This window comes from Megalobrama amblycephala, linkage group LG7, assembly GCF_018812025.1.
Source record: "Megalobrama amblycephala isolate DHTTF-2021 linkage group LG7, ASM1881202v1, whole genome shotgun sequence".
NCBI classification, from domain to species: Eukaryota; Metazoa; Chordata; class Actinopteri; order Cypriniformes; family Xenocyprididae; genus Megalobrama; species Megalobrama amblycephala.
Genome location: NC_063050.1, coordinates 29754890 through 29772990, shown reverse-complemented (window position 1 = coordinate 29772990; position 18101 = coordinate 29754890). Strand labels below are relative to the sequence as shown.

Below are 18101 nucleotides of genomic sequence, written 5' to 3'. Positions count from 1 at the left end.
ACTAAACATGCCCTGGCACATTCTTTATAGGTTAAAGGCAAGAGAAATTATAGAAGTCCATACTGCCTTTTCCAGGTCTTACATTAGTTTGTGTCCTCTAAGAGGGATTTTACTGGAAGCAGACCCTGCGTATTCTGATTAAAACACTTTAATGAAGACCATCTGTGGAATGGCACTGAAATTAATACCTTTCTTTCCAGGTTGTCACATGTGGGGGAGAAAAGCTTAGAATGTTCATTAATAAAATCCCTGAAAGCAAAAAGAATGAAGAAAAGAAAAATTAAAATTGATGTCCCTTAAGTGATACTATGAAAAGTAGACAACTTTTGAAGATAAAACAAATTGCTGAAAAAGCTGAAAAGAACGAGAAATGCTATATTTTTACAGCTATGACTTTTTGGACTTTTCAAGGTAACAAAACTTAATTGATGCAAATGTTGAACCCCAGTGACTGGAAAATCTCTTAGGTCAAAGAGAGAATATAAATCAGTATTATCCCAGAAACCCCAGATTACACAGTGTAACATATTTTCAACATGTCTGGCTCAGATCACAAACAGATGCTAAGCATATAAAATGCTCTACTGTAAGTGCAGGATTATATAACAACTACCTGTAGCAACAGTAATGACTAAAACACAAACCTGCTCACATAATTAACTCTACAGCTGGAGAACACATTCAAAGAATGCATTTCAAAACAACCACCTCCAAAAAACCCCAGACACTTCTTTAGGTGTTCTGCCCAGTGAAATCAGTAAGAGGCATGAGATGTTTCTTAGACATCAAATTGAACATAAACTGGATCACTAAATAGTGTAACAGACCTACAGTATTCAACATCTGCTGTAGACCAAAGGGTGATAAACCGAGAGGTAGGGATGGGTATCGTTAAGGATTTAACGGTATTACTACTCTTACCGATACTGCTTATCGATCCGGTACTTTAACGGTATTCTTATCGGTACTTTTTGATATATAAATATATATATATATATATATAAAATAATCTGAATTAACTTTGCTTTATATTATATAGTGTCTGGCATTTTTGGTGTTTTATATAAGATACAGTAAGAACATGAACAAAGAAACAAACTGCCAAATACAATAAAACAAAGACACAAATGAAATAAAGTGCTTTCATTTGTTCTTGTGTTCATGTAAGTAATATAGACCTAGCCTATAAAAGAAATCTAAGTAAAGTAACCAAATGTAAAATAACACTGCATGGTTTTCACAGTATAAATTAATAGATTTAACTCTCATTAAAGCTAACTATATTCAGAAGAAGTGCTGTGAGTAATTTTCTCTTTGCATTTTGTTGTTTGATTAACACTGATGGCATAATTGTCAGAAGATGACTGCTGTCACTTTAAGACAATATATATTAACACACATCGGATTTTCTCCCAGCTGTTCATGTACACTTCCGATATAAACTGCATTTAAGTAGCTAAACACAGTCTAGTCCGGTCATTTTAACATACTATTGTGTGTATTTGATCTTTTGGACGTGCACCTGAAGCCCAACGTGTAGCCTAATTTGTTTGTCTATTTGCGATCCGTTTTGAAGCGCGCGCCGCAATTCAGCCTGAGGAACAACGTCTCTTGCGCGGATTATTGTGCTTTCAACGTTTTAAACGTTGATAATAATTTTCAAACATTTACTGCAATTTAGCAACAGTAAAGACTGCATTTTACAAAAATCACCGACTGTGCTGATTCTTACGTTAAGTTTGAGTTTAGGGAACGCGCGCAGCCGTGGAGAGAATGAAGGTGTGCTAGACGAAACGCGGCTAGTTTTTAATAGTTTTACCTTAGATATCTTCTTTCTGATGATCCTTGAAAGCCAACATCAAAATAAAAAATGAAATTAGCTTAATATCAAAGCACAGGCCTAAAGTGTATGCAGACGTTTAGTTTTTCAGTTCTCTCCTCAATCGTCACCATTAAACAGGGCTTTCATGTGAGCGGCTGCGCGCGCTGTAGCTCCTCTGCGTGAGCGCGATCTCTCTTCTTGCGAAAGCAAAAATGCATCATAGACAAATGTCCTAATATTATTGCATATAGAAACAGCTGGCGACTCTGGCGAGATAGAATCTGCAAGATAATGTCTATATAGTAATAATAAATGCACATGTATTCTCTTCATAATTTCTCCAGTACCGATAGCAGAACCGTTAACGTCAGAGCTTATCGATACACCGGTCTTTCAAAATTTAGCCCCGGGGTCAATTTAATACCGGTTTTCGGTACCCATCCCTACCGAGAGGTATTTCAGATGTGCTTCCAGAGCAGTTGTTTTAAATTGTGATTTTAATTTGAACGATTTCTGAGATTTCGTAGACTTCTTGGGGTGCACCGGATATGGTCTACAAATACATTAGTTCTCTGACTGCTAACTGTTAAAAAAAAATAGGTTTGAATCTATCTTTCTCTAGTAAATAAACCTGCAATCCCAAATTCTGAGTGCTTACTTGTTTAACATTGTAAAGATTGATATCACACATTGCAAATTGTTTAAAACACTTCTTGTCTTGAAGTCTTGTCAAATAGTAACTGAGAGAATCTGGATTTTTAACAGATGTACCTCTAAACAAATCCACATGGACTCCTTTGGAGAAATGCAGTGAAAGGCAAGAATGTGGAAATTTTTGTTTGACCCCCAGAGGAAGAGACCCTGATAGGATCCACACACAGAGGGAGGAGCTCCTATAGGAGAGTAATTAAATAACAGAGCTTTTAAGTGAATTTCATAAATTGCTCATTAGTGTAGATCAACATGATGATATAAACGATACAATTTGGAAGCATACTTTAAATTAGTTTTATCTCCTCCTGTGGCAGACATTAATGAGGTTGCCATATCACTACACTGACAGCCAGTGTTGAATTAAAGTTGTAAAGTATTGACCCTTTGCTTCTGGAATGAGATAAACTAGATGTCTGTTTCATGAGTGAGAAAGCAAGACATGTGTATCGGAATGTCCTTTCAACAGCAGCCCAGAATATTTGAAAGGAAAAAAACCCCCACAAAAACCCCAGCAACAGTCCGATGATCAGAATCGAAACCAGTTTATTGGAATCACCTCACTGTTATTTGACATCAATTACAATTATATGCGCAATAATATGCATGTCACTTTTGCCTTTCGGAGCAAATGGACAACAGAAATGTTGCTGATTTTTCACATTATTCAGGTCTGTTAGTCAAACTTTGCAAAACTAGGACTAATACGATTTTAAGTCAGATTAAGGGGCTGTTTACACGACACTGTTTTCAACTAAAAACAGAAAACTTTGTATGCGTTTTGGACATTCGTTTACACAACAATGGTGTTTTGGTGGCCTGAAAACGGGTTTCAAAGTACACGTTTTTGAAAACGCTACTGTTGTAATCTCCGTGTAAACTGCAAAAAAGCAAATCTGTGAAAACGGTGACGTCATGTGCATGCGTATTGCGTGTTTAGTCTATCCACCTTATTTTTCAACACAGAAGTAAGGTGTTTTCTGTGAATGTGCGACACTTCAGATTTATTAGCCACTATATATAGGGAAATAATGAGAAGATTATCAAAGTACAGTAAAGTGTAAAAATAAGGTGGTTAAGCATGTGCGTTTAGCGCGAGTGCTCTGTAAAATAATGCGTATGCGCAGGCGCGTAGTCTTTCTTTACAAAGTGACAGCATACGCACGTCCTGATATTGCTAAGTTAGATGCGTTCCTGGGTCAACATATTGTTGATCCTGGAACAATATTCTAGTCTGAAAATTTAGTCTTAACCCTATTCCTACCCCTAAAACTAACCCTACCCATAAGTTATTCCAAAAATCAGAGGGAAATGATGGATGAATAACACTGATGTAGAAGCACCAATTCATAATTTTAAGCCTAAACTTGACATAATCTGTAAACTTGTCCCTCAATTTTGATTGGTTGATTTGAATGTTGTTCCAGGATCAACAAAAATGTTGACCCAGGAACATGTTGAACTCAGCAATATCAGGTTATGCACAGCATACATAATACAGCATTTTAGTAATTTTCGCCAATCATTTCGCGGAACGTTGTCATCTGTACAAAGAAAAGAACTTTGTACATTGTTGTCATGTAAATGTACCCTAAAGCAGGGGTGTCCTGCAGAATTTAGCTCCAACTTGCCTCAACACACCTGCCTGGAAGTTTCTAGTATGCCTAGTAAGACCACAATTAGCTGGTTCAGGTGGGTTTAATTGGGGTTGGAGCTAAACTCTGCAGGAATGTGGCCCTCCAGGAGCAGGATTGGACACCCCTGGACTAAAGCATTCACATGACATATTAAAAAGATAAATGGATGTTTTTGTCCAACTGAATCAAGTTCATAAAGGGCTTGTAAAGACCTGTTCACACAAACAAAAACTGTGTGCAGTTTTGCATTAAAATTTGTCTTTGTATGTTCAGATAAATGTGTAAAAACAGGAAGGGGGCGGAATGAAAATACTGCACTCTCTGACAGTAATTGGCACTTATAGAAAAGTAGAAATACCCCAGTAAACCCGGTACACAAAGTGCTGTGCAACTCTCTGTCTGTAACACATGCTTGTCACAGAAAAAAAAAAGAAATTAGTGTTTATAGCCTTTAATTTTTTTGTATTCGCTATGGTGTTTGTCAAACACCACCAAATGCAAGAAGACAGAGACAAAATAGTCAGTTCTGGATTCTTCCTTTGCTATTGCATAGCAAAATAATCTGTTTGTGAGCACCACTAAGTTAAGTAACATCAACGGTTCTGAAAATGTGACCAAAGATCCACCTTTAAAGCATGCAATTGTTCATATCAGTCATCAAACAGATGCATTAACAGCATTCATTCAAATGAAAATGTGTATTGTGCCACATTTTCTCACCAAAAATTCTACTTAGCGTGAACAGGCCTTAATTGTACTTGGCGGTTTATTTTCCAATTCCAATAATGGAACAGACCAACCTTTCTCAAACAAGAAACTTCTCTAAGTTCACTTTTATTATTTGTTGTATGAAGAATAAGGCCAGCCATAGTTACTCCTAACCTCTGTTTTAATGACTTGATGTTTGAAGTTACAAAAGCAAAGGCTTTAATAAGATGTCATTGGTCACACTTCACAAGGGAAAGAGATGGTGACCTAATGGCAGTTTACCTGCAAGGCAGTAATAACAGGGTGATGACAGGGGTCGACCTTTATGGGACACCATGTTTGCATAATAACTTGCATAATAAAGGGCTACAAAGGGTTCATGGTATAAGCAAATTATTAGCTATTTTCTTCTCTTGATTTCATTGAATCTCCTCAATGGGACACAACAGCTATTTAGCAAGCTAAAGTAAAACCGAAGACAGCTGAATCAGTAAATCCTTATAAAGTGTTTGTATCAAATAATTCGTCATCATACACATACATCTGTTAAGAAATGAAATCAACCTGTTATCACTGACCTGGAAATGTCTAAACTGATTTTAAAGGAAACTGCATTCAGTAACAAGATGGGCTGATAGGAAGGCCTTAGGCAGTGCTTAAACTTGCAGTGTGCTGATGGTATGATAAATCTTTGGATTGTCTTTCAGCCATGAGCTTTAGTTTTATGTTTCCTCTCTCAAAGCTAAGACATCTCCTGGAAACTATGCCAGAATACACTTCACTTCTGCCAGGGCATGACTCACATGTCTACTGGTGCCTGTTGAGCATGTCAGTGTGTCAAGGACTGAGGGGCTTTTATAGGGGCTTATAAAAGGAATGACAGCTGGGATATGGGACACTGAATTCACCATGATTAAATCGAATTATATTGTAGAATTGTTTATCACACTTTATATGGCCGCATTCATATTATTCTGTATTTGCATATAGTATTGAAATATGTTGCCTGCTCATTCATTTTTCAATGTTGTACGATTAAAAGTCATACAAACACAGATTATAATGACATCACACCAGAGGTCTGTCATTCTAGGTGCATTATGTGGCCACATCCACATAGCCAGATAACACCTGTACCAGACCACAGTTCTTGACACAGATGTCAAATTGGTGCACCCTTGAAAAATTCAAGTGCTCTTGTTTTGAAAATCCATCTTCTTGTATTGTCTCTGTTTCTTATAGTTGGCATGAAACAGAAGTCATGACTGACTTTACTTCCATACTGTGATGTATTTGCAAATAATTTAGGTAGAAACAGTGTAGAGAGGGACTTGATTTTATCCATTGGTTGTTGTTTGAATTGTGAAAAGCGAGCGTTGCATACTGAATTGAAGGCAGATCTGAATGCGATTGGCTGAACTGCAATGCGGCCTTGCAAATGTCAACAGAGAGAATTAAGCATATCATAGGAAGAGCAAATGATGAAAATCTGATTAAAAACTACAAGCAAAGTGCTTAATGTATATAATCCTTTTTTTTTTTTTTTACTATCAGATGTTGTGCTTGTAGGTCATAATACTGTCAAATGGTTGTTCCATCCAATCCTTGTTTCCACTAAGTTTTTGGATTCTTCTTTAGAAATTCTCTTTGTGTTTTGCTGCGATGAAATAAAGCAGCATTTAGATTCTCACAACATCCTCAAGTGGCAAGCACGAAAACACAGAGGATACAAGAAGCAATAATTGTACAAAATAACGAACTAAAACATTTAATTTTGTAAAAAAGGTTTTTCCTTCCATTGGAGCAATTCAAGCTTGAAGTGCTATCCTTATATTTTTTAGTTTTCTTGCTACTACAAGCAACACAACTTGCCAAAGCACATTTACACAGATTGCTTTTCAATACAGAATGAAACAGAATGCAGTGGTCTGCAACACATTTTACTGTTTTCACTTGATGTGTTAAAAATGTGGCACTCATTGCATTAAATAATAGCCAAGCGCAATACCCAAAGACATACTTTTGGTGTATAGATCTTAAACTTGTTTTCATAGGCAAAAATTTTGACTCCATTACTCACAAACAAGAACAAAGACGAGACAAAACAAATCTTCAAATAAGTCAGTTGCTCATTTTGACTAACAACCAAGCAGAGTCAGACTGATGATGCAGACTGACCACCAAGCAATTCATTTATAAGAGCCTTGCAGTTTTTTGAAGACTTTGGGAAAACAATCGTTAAAATGATTTGTTTGTGTCATACATGTGTGTCTGCTTTTCTGTAAAAGTCTAAATAAAGTCAGATCAAATTCCATTAACAATTCACACAAAACAACACTGGATGAACAATAAAGTACAGCCTAAAGAAAAGCATTACAGTTAATTAAGTGGAGGCTTTTCCAATCAGTCTTTTGTACGAGTCCAAATCATAATGATACTGAAACATTCTGACAGTTACAGCCATGAATCACAAATATATGATCACATAAAAGTCTCCTCTATTGCTCTTATCCACCACTTGAATAAGATGCAGATCCAGTGTAATATCATTTCAATTAGATCTTTTACTTCTCCATGCAAGAAGATCCCCTCTAATTTGATTCTCATTTCCATGCAACATCTTCCCCTCTAATCAGACCGTTAGACTGTAATCACGAGAGCTACAGTGCAGTTCACTCCTTCCCCAGAGGCTCTGCAAATGGACGTTTAGATCTGAGTAAGCATATTTGTGCAATGACCATCACCGTGGAGGCCTGCTCCAAATTCACTTGCCGTTACACACAACAGCTGGTTAATCAAGAAATATTACAGCACTGCCGGTGTTAAAATAGGGAATCTAGGCTGACCTAGATATGGTCTTTATGTATCTGCTGACCTTAACTGCCCCCTGTACTGACAGGGTTTTGTGCCTGATAGCCACATGGTTTCACTGACACCTTAGTTCACCTAAAAATGAAATTTGTGTCATTGTTCTACTTAGCCTCTTGTTGTTTTAGATGTGGAACACAAAAGAAGATCCAATAAGGGGCAACATTGGAACCCACTGACTTTCATTGTATGGATAAAAACAGTTGAAAACATTTTTAAAAATTAAAGGTTTGGTCAAAATGACTGTTAAATATATGACCTCAAGTATGCGCTCCATATTTTTAATACATAATAATATTCTATAAGCCATAAATGCCTGATGTTTCAAATGTGATATATATAAATCTAAATATATAAATCTGTTAAATCCTCTTTTGATCAGTAACCCTCTCCAAATCTGCAAACGCAGTTACATTAGATTATGTGTTTTCCTTAATCGGCTAAAGGGAACAGGGATATTGATATTATGAGCTGAGAAATGCAATTAGTTCATGACATGGAAACAGATGCTCTTTGAATTATTCCTGTTACCCTATCCAGCTGCCTGCTTTCTTTGTTTACTTGAAACAAATCTCTAGAAAGTATGTTCCCAACCAAGCTTGAAATGAAGAAAGCATTTTAACATATCTACTAATGATTTGTTTGTTGTCTGATTCATCGTGTTTCATAGATGTTTTTGGAATTTAGTGAATCATTTTGTGGGTTTGCTGACATGTCTTTGGAAGGCCTAGTTTTGGAGAGAGTGCATGTAATTAAAGTTAGCAAAATGGTGGAAGCTAGTAAAATGCCTGAAATCATGTAAAGCACCTTTAATTGCCAAGAAGCAGCTCCCAATGGGTGCACTTAAAGGGATAGTAAACTATCTCTGAGAAACAGATGCACTTTGTTTTGAACTTATTAGTTAATACTTTGCCAGAATCTGTTCTTACTCCAGTGTCATCAGATGTTGATATTGAGCTACATGACAGGTAAACCCATTGCATTCAATGAGAAACCTTTAATTGATGTGAAGCGCATCAATATTGTTTATCATCATAAAGAACTTTCTTAAAATATCTTAATTTTTGCTGGCTAAAATGTCTCCATGGTTGTGTATATTTCTAAAGATATATATATATATATATATATATATATATATATATATATATATATATATATACACTCTCAGAAAATAAAGTACATAATTGTACCTTTAGGGGTACAATGGCTTGTCACTGGGGTTGTACCCTCAAAGGTACAAATTTGTACCCTTGTGATTTGTAACTAAGAGACAGTTTTGTACCTTTGGTGACAATTTTGTACCTTTATCTAACAGTACAAAAATTGACCCTTCAAAAAGGGTACAAAATTGGCTTTGACAGCGTACAATCGTTGACTATAATGAGATATTTATATTTTACACACACACACACACTGAATTAAAATCAGAATTTATTAAATCCTTTTCCTTTTCACATTTTACAACATTCATTTTAAACGCATTTTTAAACATTCCATATAGTCCATCTTGCCGGGTGTTAAAAAGTAACACTGAAGCAGTGTTAAAGTTAATGAGATAATTGATTGAAATTGATGGTGATTGACAATTAGTGGTGACACCTGATGTTAATAAGCAGAATCACTGAAGAAAAACAAGAGAAAAAGAGAGAGACACAACAACTACCTGACTTCCAGCCATTAAACATTATTACACTTAATAACCAGTTTGATTTGATTTCTGTCATACATCAACAAAAGCACTGAGAATGAACAGATGTTTAGATGTTAATGTTTTTGAAAGTTTATTGAAGTCACCATGATGGTGAAAAGCATTTCCTTTAGTTGGCTCTTGACTCTATTTATTAACATTAATTGGTAACACTTTAGAATACTGATCCTTCATTAATGAATAATTCCAGGAACAATGAGTAATGCATTATTAACACTCTAGTAACTACTTTTAACTAACAAGTAACTCTGATGAATTAATTAGTAAGTAATAGTGCTCAGTTAAGGTGGTAGCTCACTATTAGCTAATCAGTAACTACTGTTTTTTTCATACATTCTAGAGAACTACTATATACATGTTCGTAATTAATGTGAATAATGAATAATGTATAATTAATTCTAAAGTAGGTCTTGGAACCCACTAGTAAGATGAAGTATTATCAAATACTTAAGAAGGAATTACTAATTATTTTGTTAAAGTGAAAAGCATGAACTTCTAGTAATTGTAAACTTTTGAGGTTTTTGTAAAGTATTGGATAGTAATGTTAATACTATATTTGTAACTACCAGAATCTAAAGTGATCATTCTAGTAATTACTTAAGTGTTCAAATATATCAGAATTACTATACAAAAACATACAAAAACATCAAAAGTCAATGATCAGTAGATAGAGAGTTATTGTTTTTCACTTTATATATTCTTAATAATAATAATAGCTGTAAAATCACAGGAGCTACATTAATATAAAAAACAAGACGGTCAGGATTTAAACTAAACAAAAGGCCATCCATTGATTAAATCATCATCATTTTCTCTGACCATCAATGCTTTACAAACACAAAGTTGGAAACCAGAGAAAAATTTAAAAATAAAGAGTCAAGAGCCCAACTAAAGCAAACGCTGACCTCTTTCATGGTGACTTGAAACAAAACTTTCCAGAAAACATTAATTAACACCTTTTTTCTCTCTTTCCTTCAATATTGTTTATCATCAGGTGTCACCAAAGTCAATCAACTTCAATCTTATCTCAAATAACATCTTAGTGTTCATTTTAACACCCGGCAAGATGGACAGCTGCTAAGCTTTTTTTTTTTTTTTTTTTAAAGTTGTTGTTTAATTTGAATGTCAAAATGATTTTAAAAAAATGGCTTAGCAGAGGCTGTCTCTTGATATTGTACCTTAACCTTTAAAAGAAACATGTACAAACATATTGAGGTCAATAATAAGCCCTATGGGGTACGTTAGTGTATTGTTCCTTGGGGGACAGAAATGGACTCCTACTGTACCCCTATTTCTGACAGTGCACTCACAGCACTGGATACTGATCATGCTGGATCTGAACAATGCAAAGCTCCTCCAGGAGACAGACTGTGATCCAAATCTGGAATAAACCATCACTGTTTTTCAATTGACCGAGACAAACTCTCAGATGGTGAGCTTCCCTTATAAGTACTAACAGGTGTGTATCAGTGAAAGACTTGCACATGATACATCTGCACAGAAAAAGTTCATATCAGAGCCAAATACAAACCAAATCCAGTATCTGAATCACGTTCACATACACACTCCTCCCTTTCAAAAGATGGACATTACTTGGTGTAGCCCACTAATAGCTTTTTGTTGTGTGCACAATGTCAACACATACTGTATATATACAATTTTTGGTCTTTAAATCATTAATAAAATTATCTAACATTTTTACTACAATGAATTGAATATTAATTTAGCATGATTTTATTTGTTGGACACAGCTGAGAAGTTCAAGACATCTAAAGTGCGACAGACTATGCTAGATAATACGGTTATCCAACACAGTTCTCACAACAAAACACATTTCATTTGTTCCTGTAATGCTTTATGAGGAAAGTGTCACCAATCTAGCAACAGTTTCTGCCTTTTATGTCATATTTAGTTTAGCAAGACAAGAAGGCGTCTGATGCTGCATTCGTAAATTTCCTACTTCCCCACTTCTGAAGTGGTAATTGCGAGTTTGACACGCTCAAGTGCTTTATTGTTGGAAAGAATGGGAATCATGGAGGACACCAGGTACATTATTGCCTATTTCTTGGGGAAACTTATTAAAGGTGCCCTAGATTCAAAAATTGAATTTACCACGGCATAGTTGAATAACAAGAGTTTGGTACATGGAAATGACATACAGTGAGTCTCAAACTCCATTGTTTCCTCCTTTTTATATAAATCTTATTTGTTTAAAAGACCTCCGAAGAACAGGCGAATCTCAACATAACACCAACTGTTACGTAACAGTCGGGGTGTACGCCCCCAATATTTGCATATGCCAGCCCATGTTCCCAACATTATGAAAGGCATAGACAAGGGCAGCCAGTATTAACGTCTGGATGTGCACAGCTGAATCATCAGACTAGGTAAGCAAGCAAGGACAATAGCGAAAAATGTCAGATGGAGCGATAATAACTGACATGAACCATGATAACATGATATTTTTAGTGATATTTGTAAATTGTCTTTCAAAATGTTTCGTTAGCATGTTGCTAATGTATTGTTAAATGTGGTTAAAGTTACCATCGTTTCTTACTGTATTCACGGAGACAAGAGCCGTCGTTATTTTCATTAATAAACACTTGCAGTCTGTATACTTCATAAGCACAACTTTATTCTTTATAAATCTCTCCAACAGTGTAGCATTAGCCGTTAGCCACAGAGCATAGCCTCAAACTCATTCAGAATCATATGTAAACATCCAAATAAATACAATACTCACATAATCCGACGCATGCATGCAGTATGCATGATGAACACTTAAAGATCCATTTTGAGGGTTATATTAAGCTGTGTAAACTTTGTTTATGCACTGTTTAAGGCAAGTGCGAGCTCCGGGGGGCGGAGAGTGCGCGATTTAAAGGGGCTGCAACCTGAATCGGCGCATTTCTAATTATGCCCCAAAATTAAAAAGTTAAAAAAATTAATTTAAAAAAGTCTATGGGGTATTTTGAGCTGAAACTTCACAGACACATTCAGGGGACACCTTAGACTTATATTACATCTTGTAAAAAAACATTCGATGGCACCTTTAAAGCTAAAATGTATTGAATATATTTAGATTTTGAATTCATTCCCATTCATTGCCAACCAGCATTACCTATACTATGTATGCATTCACTGTACTGCACATTTATAAGGTCCAGTAAAATAAACTTTTGTAAAAAAAAAAAAAAAAAAAAAATTATATATATATAAAGTCGAGATAAAATGTTGAGAATAAACTCGTTAAATTACAAGAAAAAAATTTCGAGAAAAAAGTCGAGATAAAATGTTGAGAATAAACTTGTTAAATTACAAGAAAAAACTCGTTAAATTTCGAGAAAAAAGTCGAGATAAAATGTTGAGAATAAACTTGTTAAATTACAAGAAAAAAGTCGTTAAATTACGAGAACAAATTAGTTAAATTATGAGAAAAATGTCGTTAAATTTCGAGAAAAAAGTCGAGATAAAATGTTGAGAATAGTCATTAAATTTACGAATTTTTTCTCGTAATTTAATGAGTTTGTTCTCGTAATTTAATGACGTTATTCTCAACATTTTATCTCGACTTTTTTCTCGAAATTTAACGACATTTTTCTCATAATTTAACGAATTTGTTCCTGTAATTTAATGACTTTTTTCTCGTAATTTAATGACTTTATTCTCGAAATTTTATCTCGACTTTTTTCTTGAAGTTTAACAAGTTTTTTCTCGTAATTTAACGAGTTTATTCTCAACATTTTATCTCAACCTTTTTCTCGAAATTTAATGAGTTTTTTCTCGTAATTTAACGAGTTTATTCTCAACATTTTATTTCGACTTTTTTCTCAAAATTTAACAACTTTAATCGCGAGATGGTTTTATTTTTTTATTATTGCTTGGCCCTAATCCTCTTCCGTAGTAATGGCAAGATAAAGCAATGTATTTGTTTTGAAAAAAAAAAAAAAAAAAAAACTTAACATTTGCTACAGCAATATTTCTCTCCTCCGCCATGTTTAGAGTTTATGACCTGTCAAATTTAGAAACTCTGGTATCAAAATTATTTTAGAGTTTCCCAGTCATTAATACGACTTGAGAAGCTGTTGATGTCTGATAGCACATGAAGGAAGCTTGAGGTGTAGCTGTTAGATGGGTGGGGTTTCCTCTATGATAATATCTCATTGAGGGTGTGGTGGTGGTTTGACAACAGGACTCTTTGATGTGATCAGAAGCTAAAGCCATTTGAATGCACTGATCACTGTGGTTACCTGCTTTTACAAGGTGTCGCCCTATAGAGTTTTGTCTCTAAATGGAGGTTTTTGGGGTGGTTTGACCCGTTTACTCCAGTAGGTAAAGGGTTAAGTGAGCGAGGGTGTAATGATAGGTTTGTAGGCTTTTTTTTTCTTTATTATGAAGTAGACTCCAACACACTCAGCAACTTTCAAGGTTATTTGCTCCAAGCTGCAAATTCACATCAGGTTTATTTCCAACACAGCAGCACTGGCCCTGTAATTTCTTTTCCTAATAAATAAAGTAACCCTGATGCAATAAACGAACAAAATCAGTCTTCTTTACCAACAATTCCACTATGGGACAAAGGGAGATTAGAGAACATCATTCAGCGCCCCTGACTCAGCCAAAAAGTGTCATCAGGTAAGAGCTGTGTTGACAGTACTAAGAATTGAAACAGCAGCTTCAACTTTTCACATCGCAGCTTCAGAGAACATCTTTCAACGGGTGATGCATCGAAATTTTGTTGGATTTGAGCAACCCAAACACACACAGATGAGTGTACACAAAGCTGAATACACTGTAGTCTTAGTGTTAAATGGAAATGTCATTTACGTCTTATGAGTAAAGTGTTTTTTCTGCTTTCCTGTCACATGTGGGAATATATTACACAAAACTGCCAAAGTGCAGAGGTGTGCACACAATACATACCATACATTAAAAACCATTTCAGGTTGAGGACAGATCTATCGTGCGGGCATTTAGAAGACCGTAAGGGAACTATTAAGTAAAATTAGTCTGTCCCAGTGGTGTGTCTGACAGGACTAAATGTCATTAAAATGTTTAAACTGTAGTCGGATTTTACAAGGAGCAGAGCGAAGAAAGAAAGTTATGTTTGAACATTTCACTATGGGTGAAGTCTAACCACAGGGGTTAGAGAATGAAATAACCTCTTAAAAATGCAATAGTCTCAATGGATGAGATCATTCATCTGCTTTTGCAGGGAAGGAGTGATGCTAATTTGTCTGTTAACTGCTAATGTACATTTAATATACATTTTACATTAATACTTAAGGAAAGTAAACTATAAAGGGACCAAAAGAACGAAATACAAGCATATCAAACTGTGGAAAACACTTAATCTTGGGTATATAGGAAAATGAGAATATATTAAGACACTTAAAATAAATTGTCTAATAATTTTCCCTAAGCTAGTCAAAGTTTAAAAGGTTACAGAGACTGGTTTGAATCAGTTTGCTAAGAGCGTATGGCTTAGTGCCATCAGACAGAGTCCAACCCATCTCAAAAAGACCTCAACAAGCTTTGTCAGCATACACTGAAATGTTATAACAGGCAGTAGGTGTATTAGTCAAATAGTTTTGCCCACATGAAAAGTTCAGTTTATTTTCATGGTTATAGTACTTGCAGATTTCCATAACAGCTTGGTTGAAGTTAACATTGCACTTGTACCATCTCAAATACACCAAAAATATTCAGAAGGCAATAAAAGAAAAGTACTGAAAAACTTAAAACAAAACCTAATTAAAAACCAGTATAAAATCCTATGCTGGGTTTGTCAATTTTTAAGTTCATAGAACTTCATTTTAGTTTTTGCTGTTGCAAATAATATAAAATACAATCTTTTCTCAAACAAGTGTAAAAAAAAAAACACTAAAAACTGAGAATACAGCAAAAATCATCCACACAGGGTACAACAACATACAAATAATAACAGAAAAATCCAAAGATGGTAACAGCTGTAAAGTCCATATGAAATCTGCAAGTTCCTAGTACAAAATTGCATTTGCAATTTAAAAAGAACAGCAATTTCAAGAAATTATCTTAATAAATGGTTTTCAGTAGACACTTTACAATGATAGATAACTGCTTCAAACAAAAGCAGTTACAAAAAACTAGGGAACTCCAGAATCAGAAAGAATGGTTTTGAACATACACACAATAGCTACATTTCTAAAGCATTTCACACCATACTCAGTTCTCTTCCCGTTATGCAAGGCTTTCAATATGCCAACCGTGTATTTAGTGGCATTATAAAGCAATGTAAACTGTGTTTGCTAAATTCACCCCCATATCAATGCAAGGCAACTTTAGAAAACACCTGGCTAGTAATTTTTTTTTTTAAGTGTTAATGCACTTAACCAATTATTAAACATATAAAACACCATAAAGCACAACAGCCAAAGTATTTGAACAGGCATCTGATAATACAAGCATTAATGCAGATTTATTAGTTACCTACAGGTTTGTGAGGTCAAGTTTGATTAGGTAAGTGCTACTGTACCTCTATTTTACCTGGTATTCTCAGTACGACATCCTGGCAGGAATGTGTTAAAAAGCTCTTTGGATTTTTGGGGCCGTTCACACAGAACACTTTTTTTCCCTTTCTCATATCTATGGAAGCCCATTTCCGCCACTTAAGAAAAAAATATATAATTTGATATACACAATTGACAAAAAAGTCAAAATTATGAGATAACGTTTTTTTGATAAAAAGTAGAAATGATTACAAAAAGTCAAAATTATGAATCATAATTATGAGATGAAGTCGAAATTGAGATAAGTCATGAGACAAGTCAAAATGATGAGTCGAAACCTATTATGAGATAAAAAGTCATGACAAAGTTGATATTGAGATTAAAAAAAAAATTATAAAAGTCTGACTCAAAGTCAAGTCAAAGTCACTTATGATTTTTAATCTCATAATTTAGAATTTTTCATATTTCTACTTTTCCCCCCTCATAGTATGTCATAATTATGATTTGCCAATGCATTTTTTCCCCTTATGTTCTGGAAATGGGCTTCCATACATATGAACAGGTTATAGTATTCAAATAAAATACTGGAACAAACTATTGTCTGAAGAGAGGGGGGGAAAAAATCTGTCAAGGCTCGATCGAAATGTAGGCACACAAGCAGAACTTTGTGTTTAGTAAATATGACAGAATTCAGGAGACTTAAGCAGTGTGAGATCTGTTCGGTGTATATTAATGACTATTTGGAACCTAACATAAATTCTATTTCTATTTTTTTGTAATAATTTTAAATGAATTTAAAAAAATGACAATTTTAAAATTGTTGGCTGTTATTAAAGGAAATATTCATAATAGTAACCGAGAAATGTGACTATTTCTTCTTTTTTTATATATATAGACTTGCAGTTTTGTTAGTGTAAGCTGTGAGTGTAAAAGCACAATGTTGCAGTTCTGCTGTTGTTTTCTTGATGGGCCTGCTCAAGTGTGCGGTGTGAAACAGGTCTTACATAGATAAACCATGTAGGAGGAAAGGATCAACACAACAAGTTCAGGTAACCAGAAAAGAAAATTTGTCAGACTTAAAGCTCTGATTCAGCAAGCTTTTCAAGATACAAAGTCATAACAAAGGCATGGCCATACATGTTTTTGTATAAACGAAGTCATTGTCTAGATCCAGCAAAAGGAACCTTGAGCAGAACCTTGTTATTGCTAATTTAAAATGATATTTTTGCATAATATAAAGAGACAGATTGTGTTGAATGATGTTATTCATTACTTAGTAGATGCTGAAGTGATAAACCGTTTCCTCCTTATTCGTTTGACGATAATTATGATAACAATAATGGTGATCACAAGAAGTCTATTTCTGTTTCTCAAGTGTGCAGGACTCAGGGACAAGCAGGGAAGACATACCTATATTAATGCAACTATGACCTTTTAATGTCCCCTGAATGGACCTTTAGCTCCAATTCATTATCTTCTACCAAGTCCTGTCGTTTGTGTCATTAAAAAGAATTTCCTTTCAGAAGTTCTTGAAAATTTCCAGATCCTTAGCTGCTACAGGTGTGTCCTTCTTCCACTCATCCTCTGGATAGGTGTCGAAGTTAGACGTGTCACCCTCATGAGATACCTTTGGAACTATGGGTGGCTGTCACAGGAAGGAGAGAAACTCATTAATGAAGCTTCAGATACAGCTAAATATACAGTATCGTTCAAACATTTGGGGTCACTACTTTTTTTTTTTTTTTTTTAAAGAAGTTACTAATTTTATTCAGCAAGGATGCATTAAATTCATCAAATGTGACGGTAAAGACTTATTTTACAAAATATTTATATTTCAAACAAATGCTGTTCTTTTGAACTTTCTATTCATCAAAGAATCCAAAGAATTCCACAAAAATATTAAGCAGCACAACTTTTTTTTTTTTTTTTACATTGATAATAATAAGATTTTAAAGGGTTAGTTCACCCAAAAATGAAAATGATGTCATTAAGGACTCACCCTCATGTCGTTCCAAACCCATAAGACCTCCGTTCATCTTCGGAACACAGTTTAAGATATTTTAGATTTAGTCCGAGAACTTTCTGTCCCTCCATTGAAAGTGTATGTACGGTATACTGTCCATGTCCAGAAAGGTAATAAAAACATCATCAAAGTAGTC

At 34.7% G+C, this 18101-nt stretch overlaps 1 protein-coding gene across 1 annotated transcript in view; it reads right to left on the bottom strand.

Annotated features, from left to right (window-relative positions):
• Window positions 1-15043: 15043 nt before the first annotated feature.
• Window positions 15044-18101, bottom strand: part of prkx (protein kinase X-linked) — a 55311-nt gene continuing 52253 nt past the window's right edge. The window contains exon 8 of the mRNA XM_048196947.1: window positions 15044-17587. Within this exon, the coding sequence (XP_048052904.1) occupies window positions 17462-17587 (126 nt within the window). The 3' untranslated portion in view covers window positions 15044-17461. The remainder of the gene's footprint in view (window positions 17588-18101) is intronic.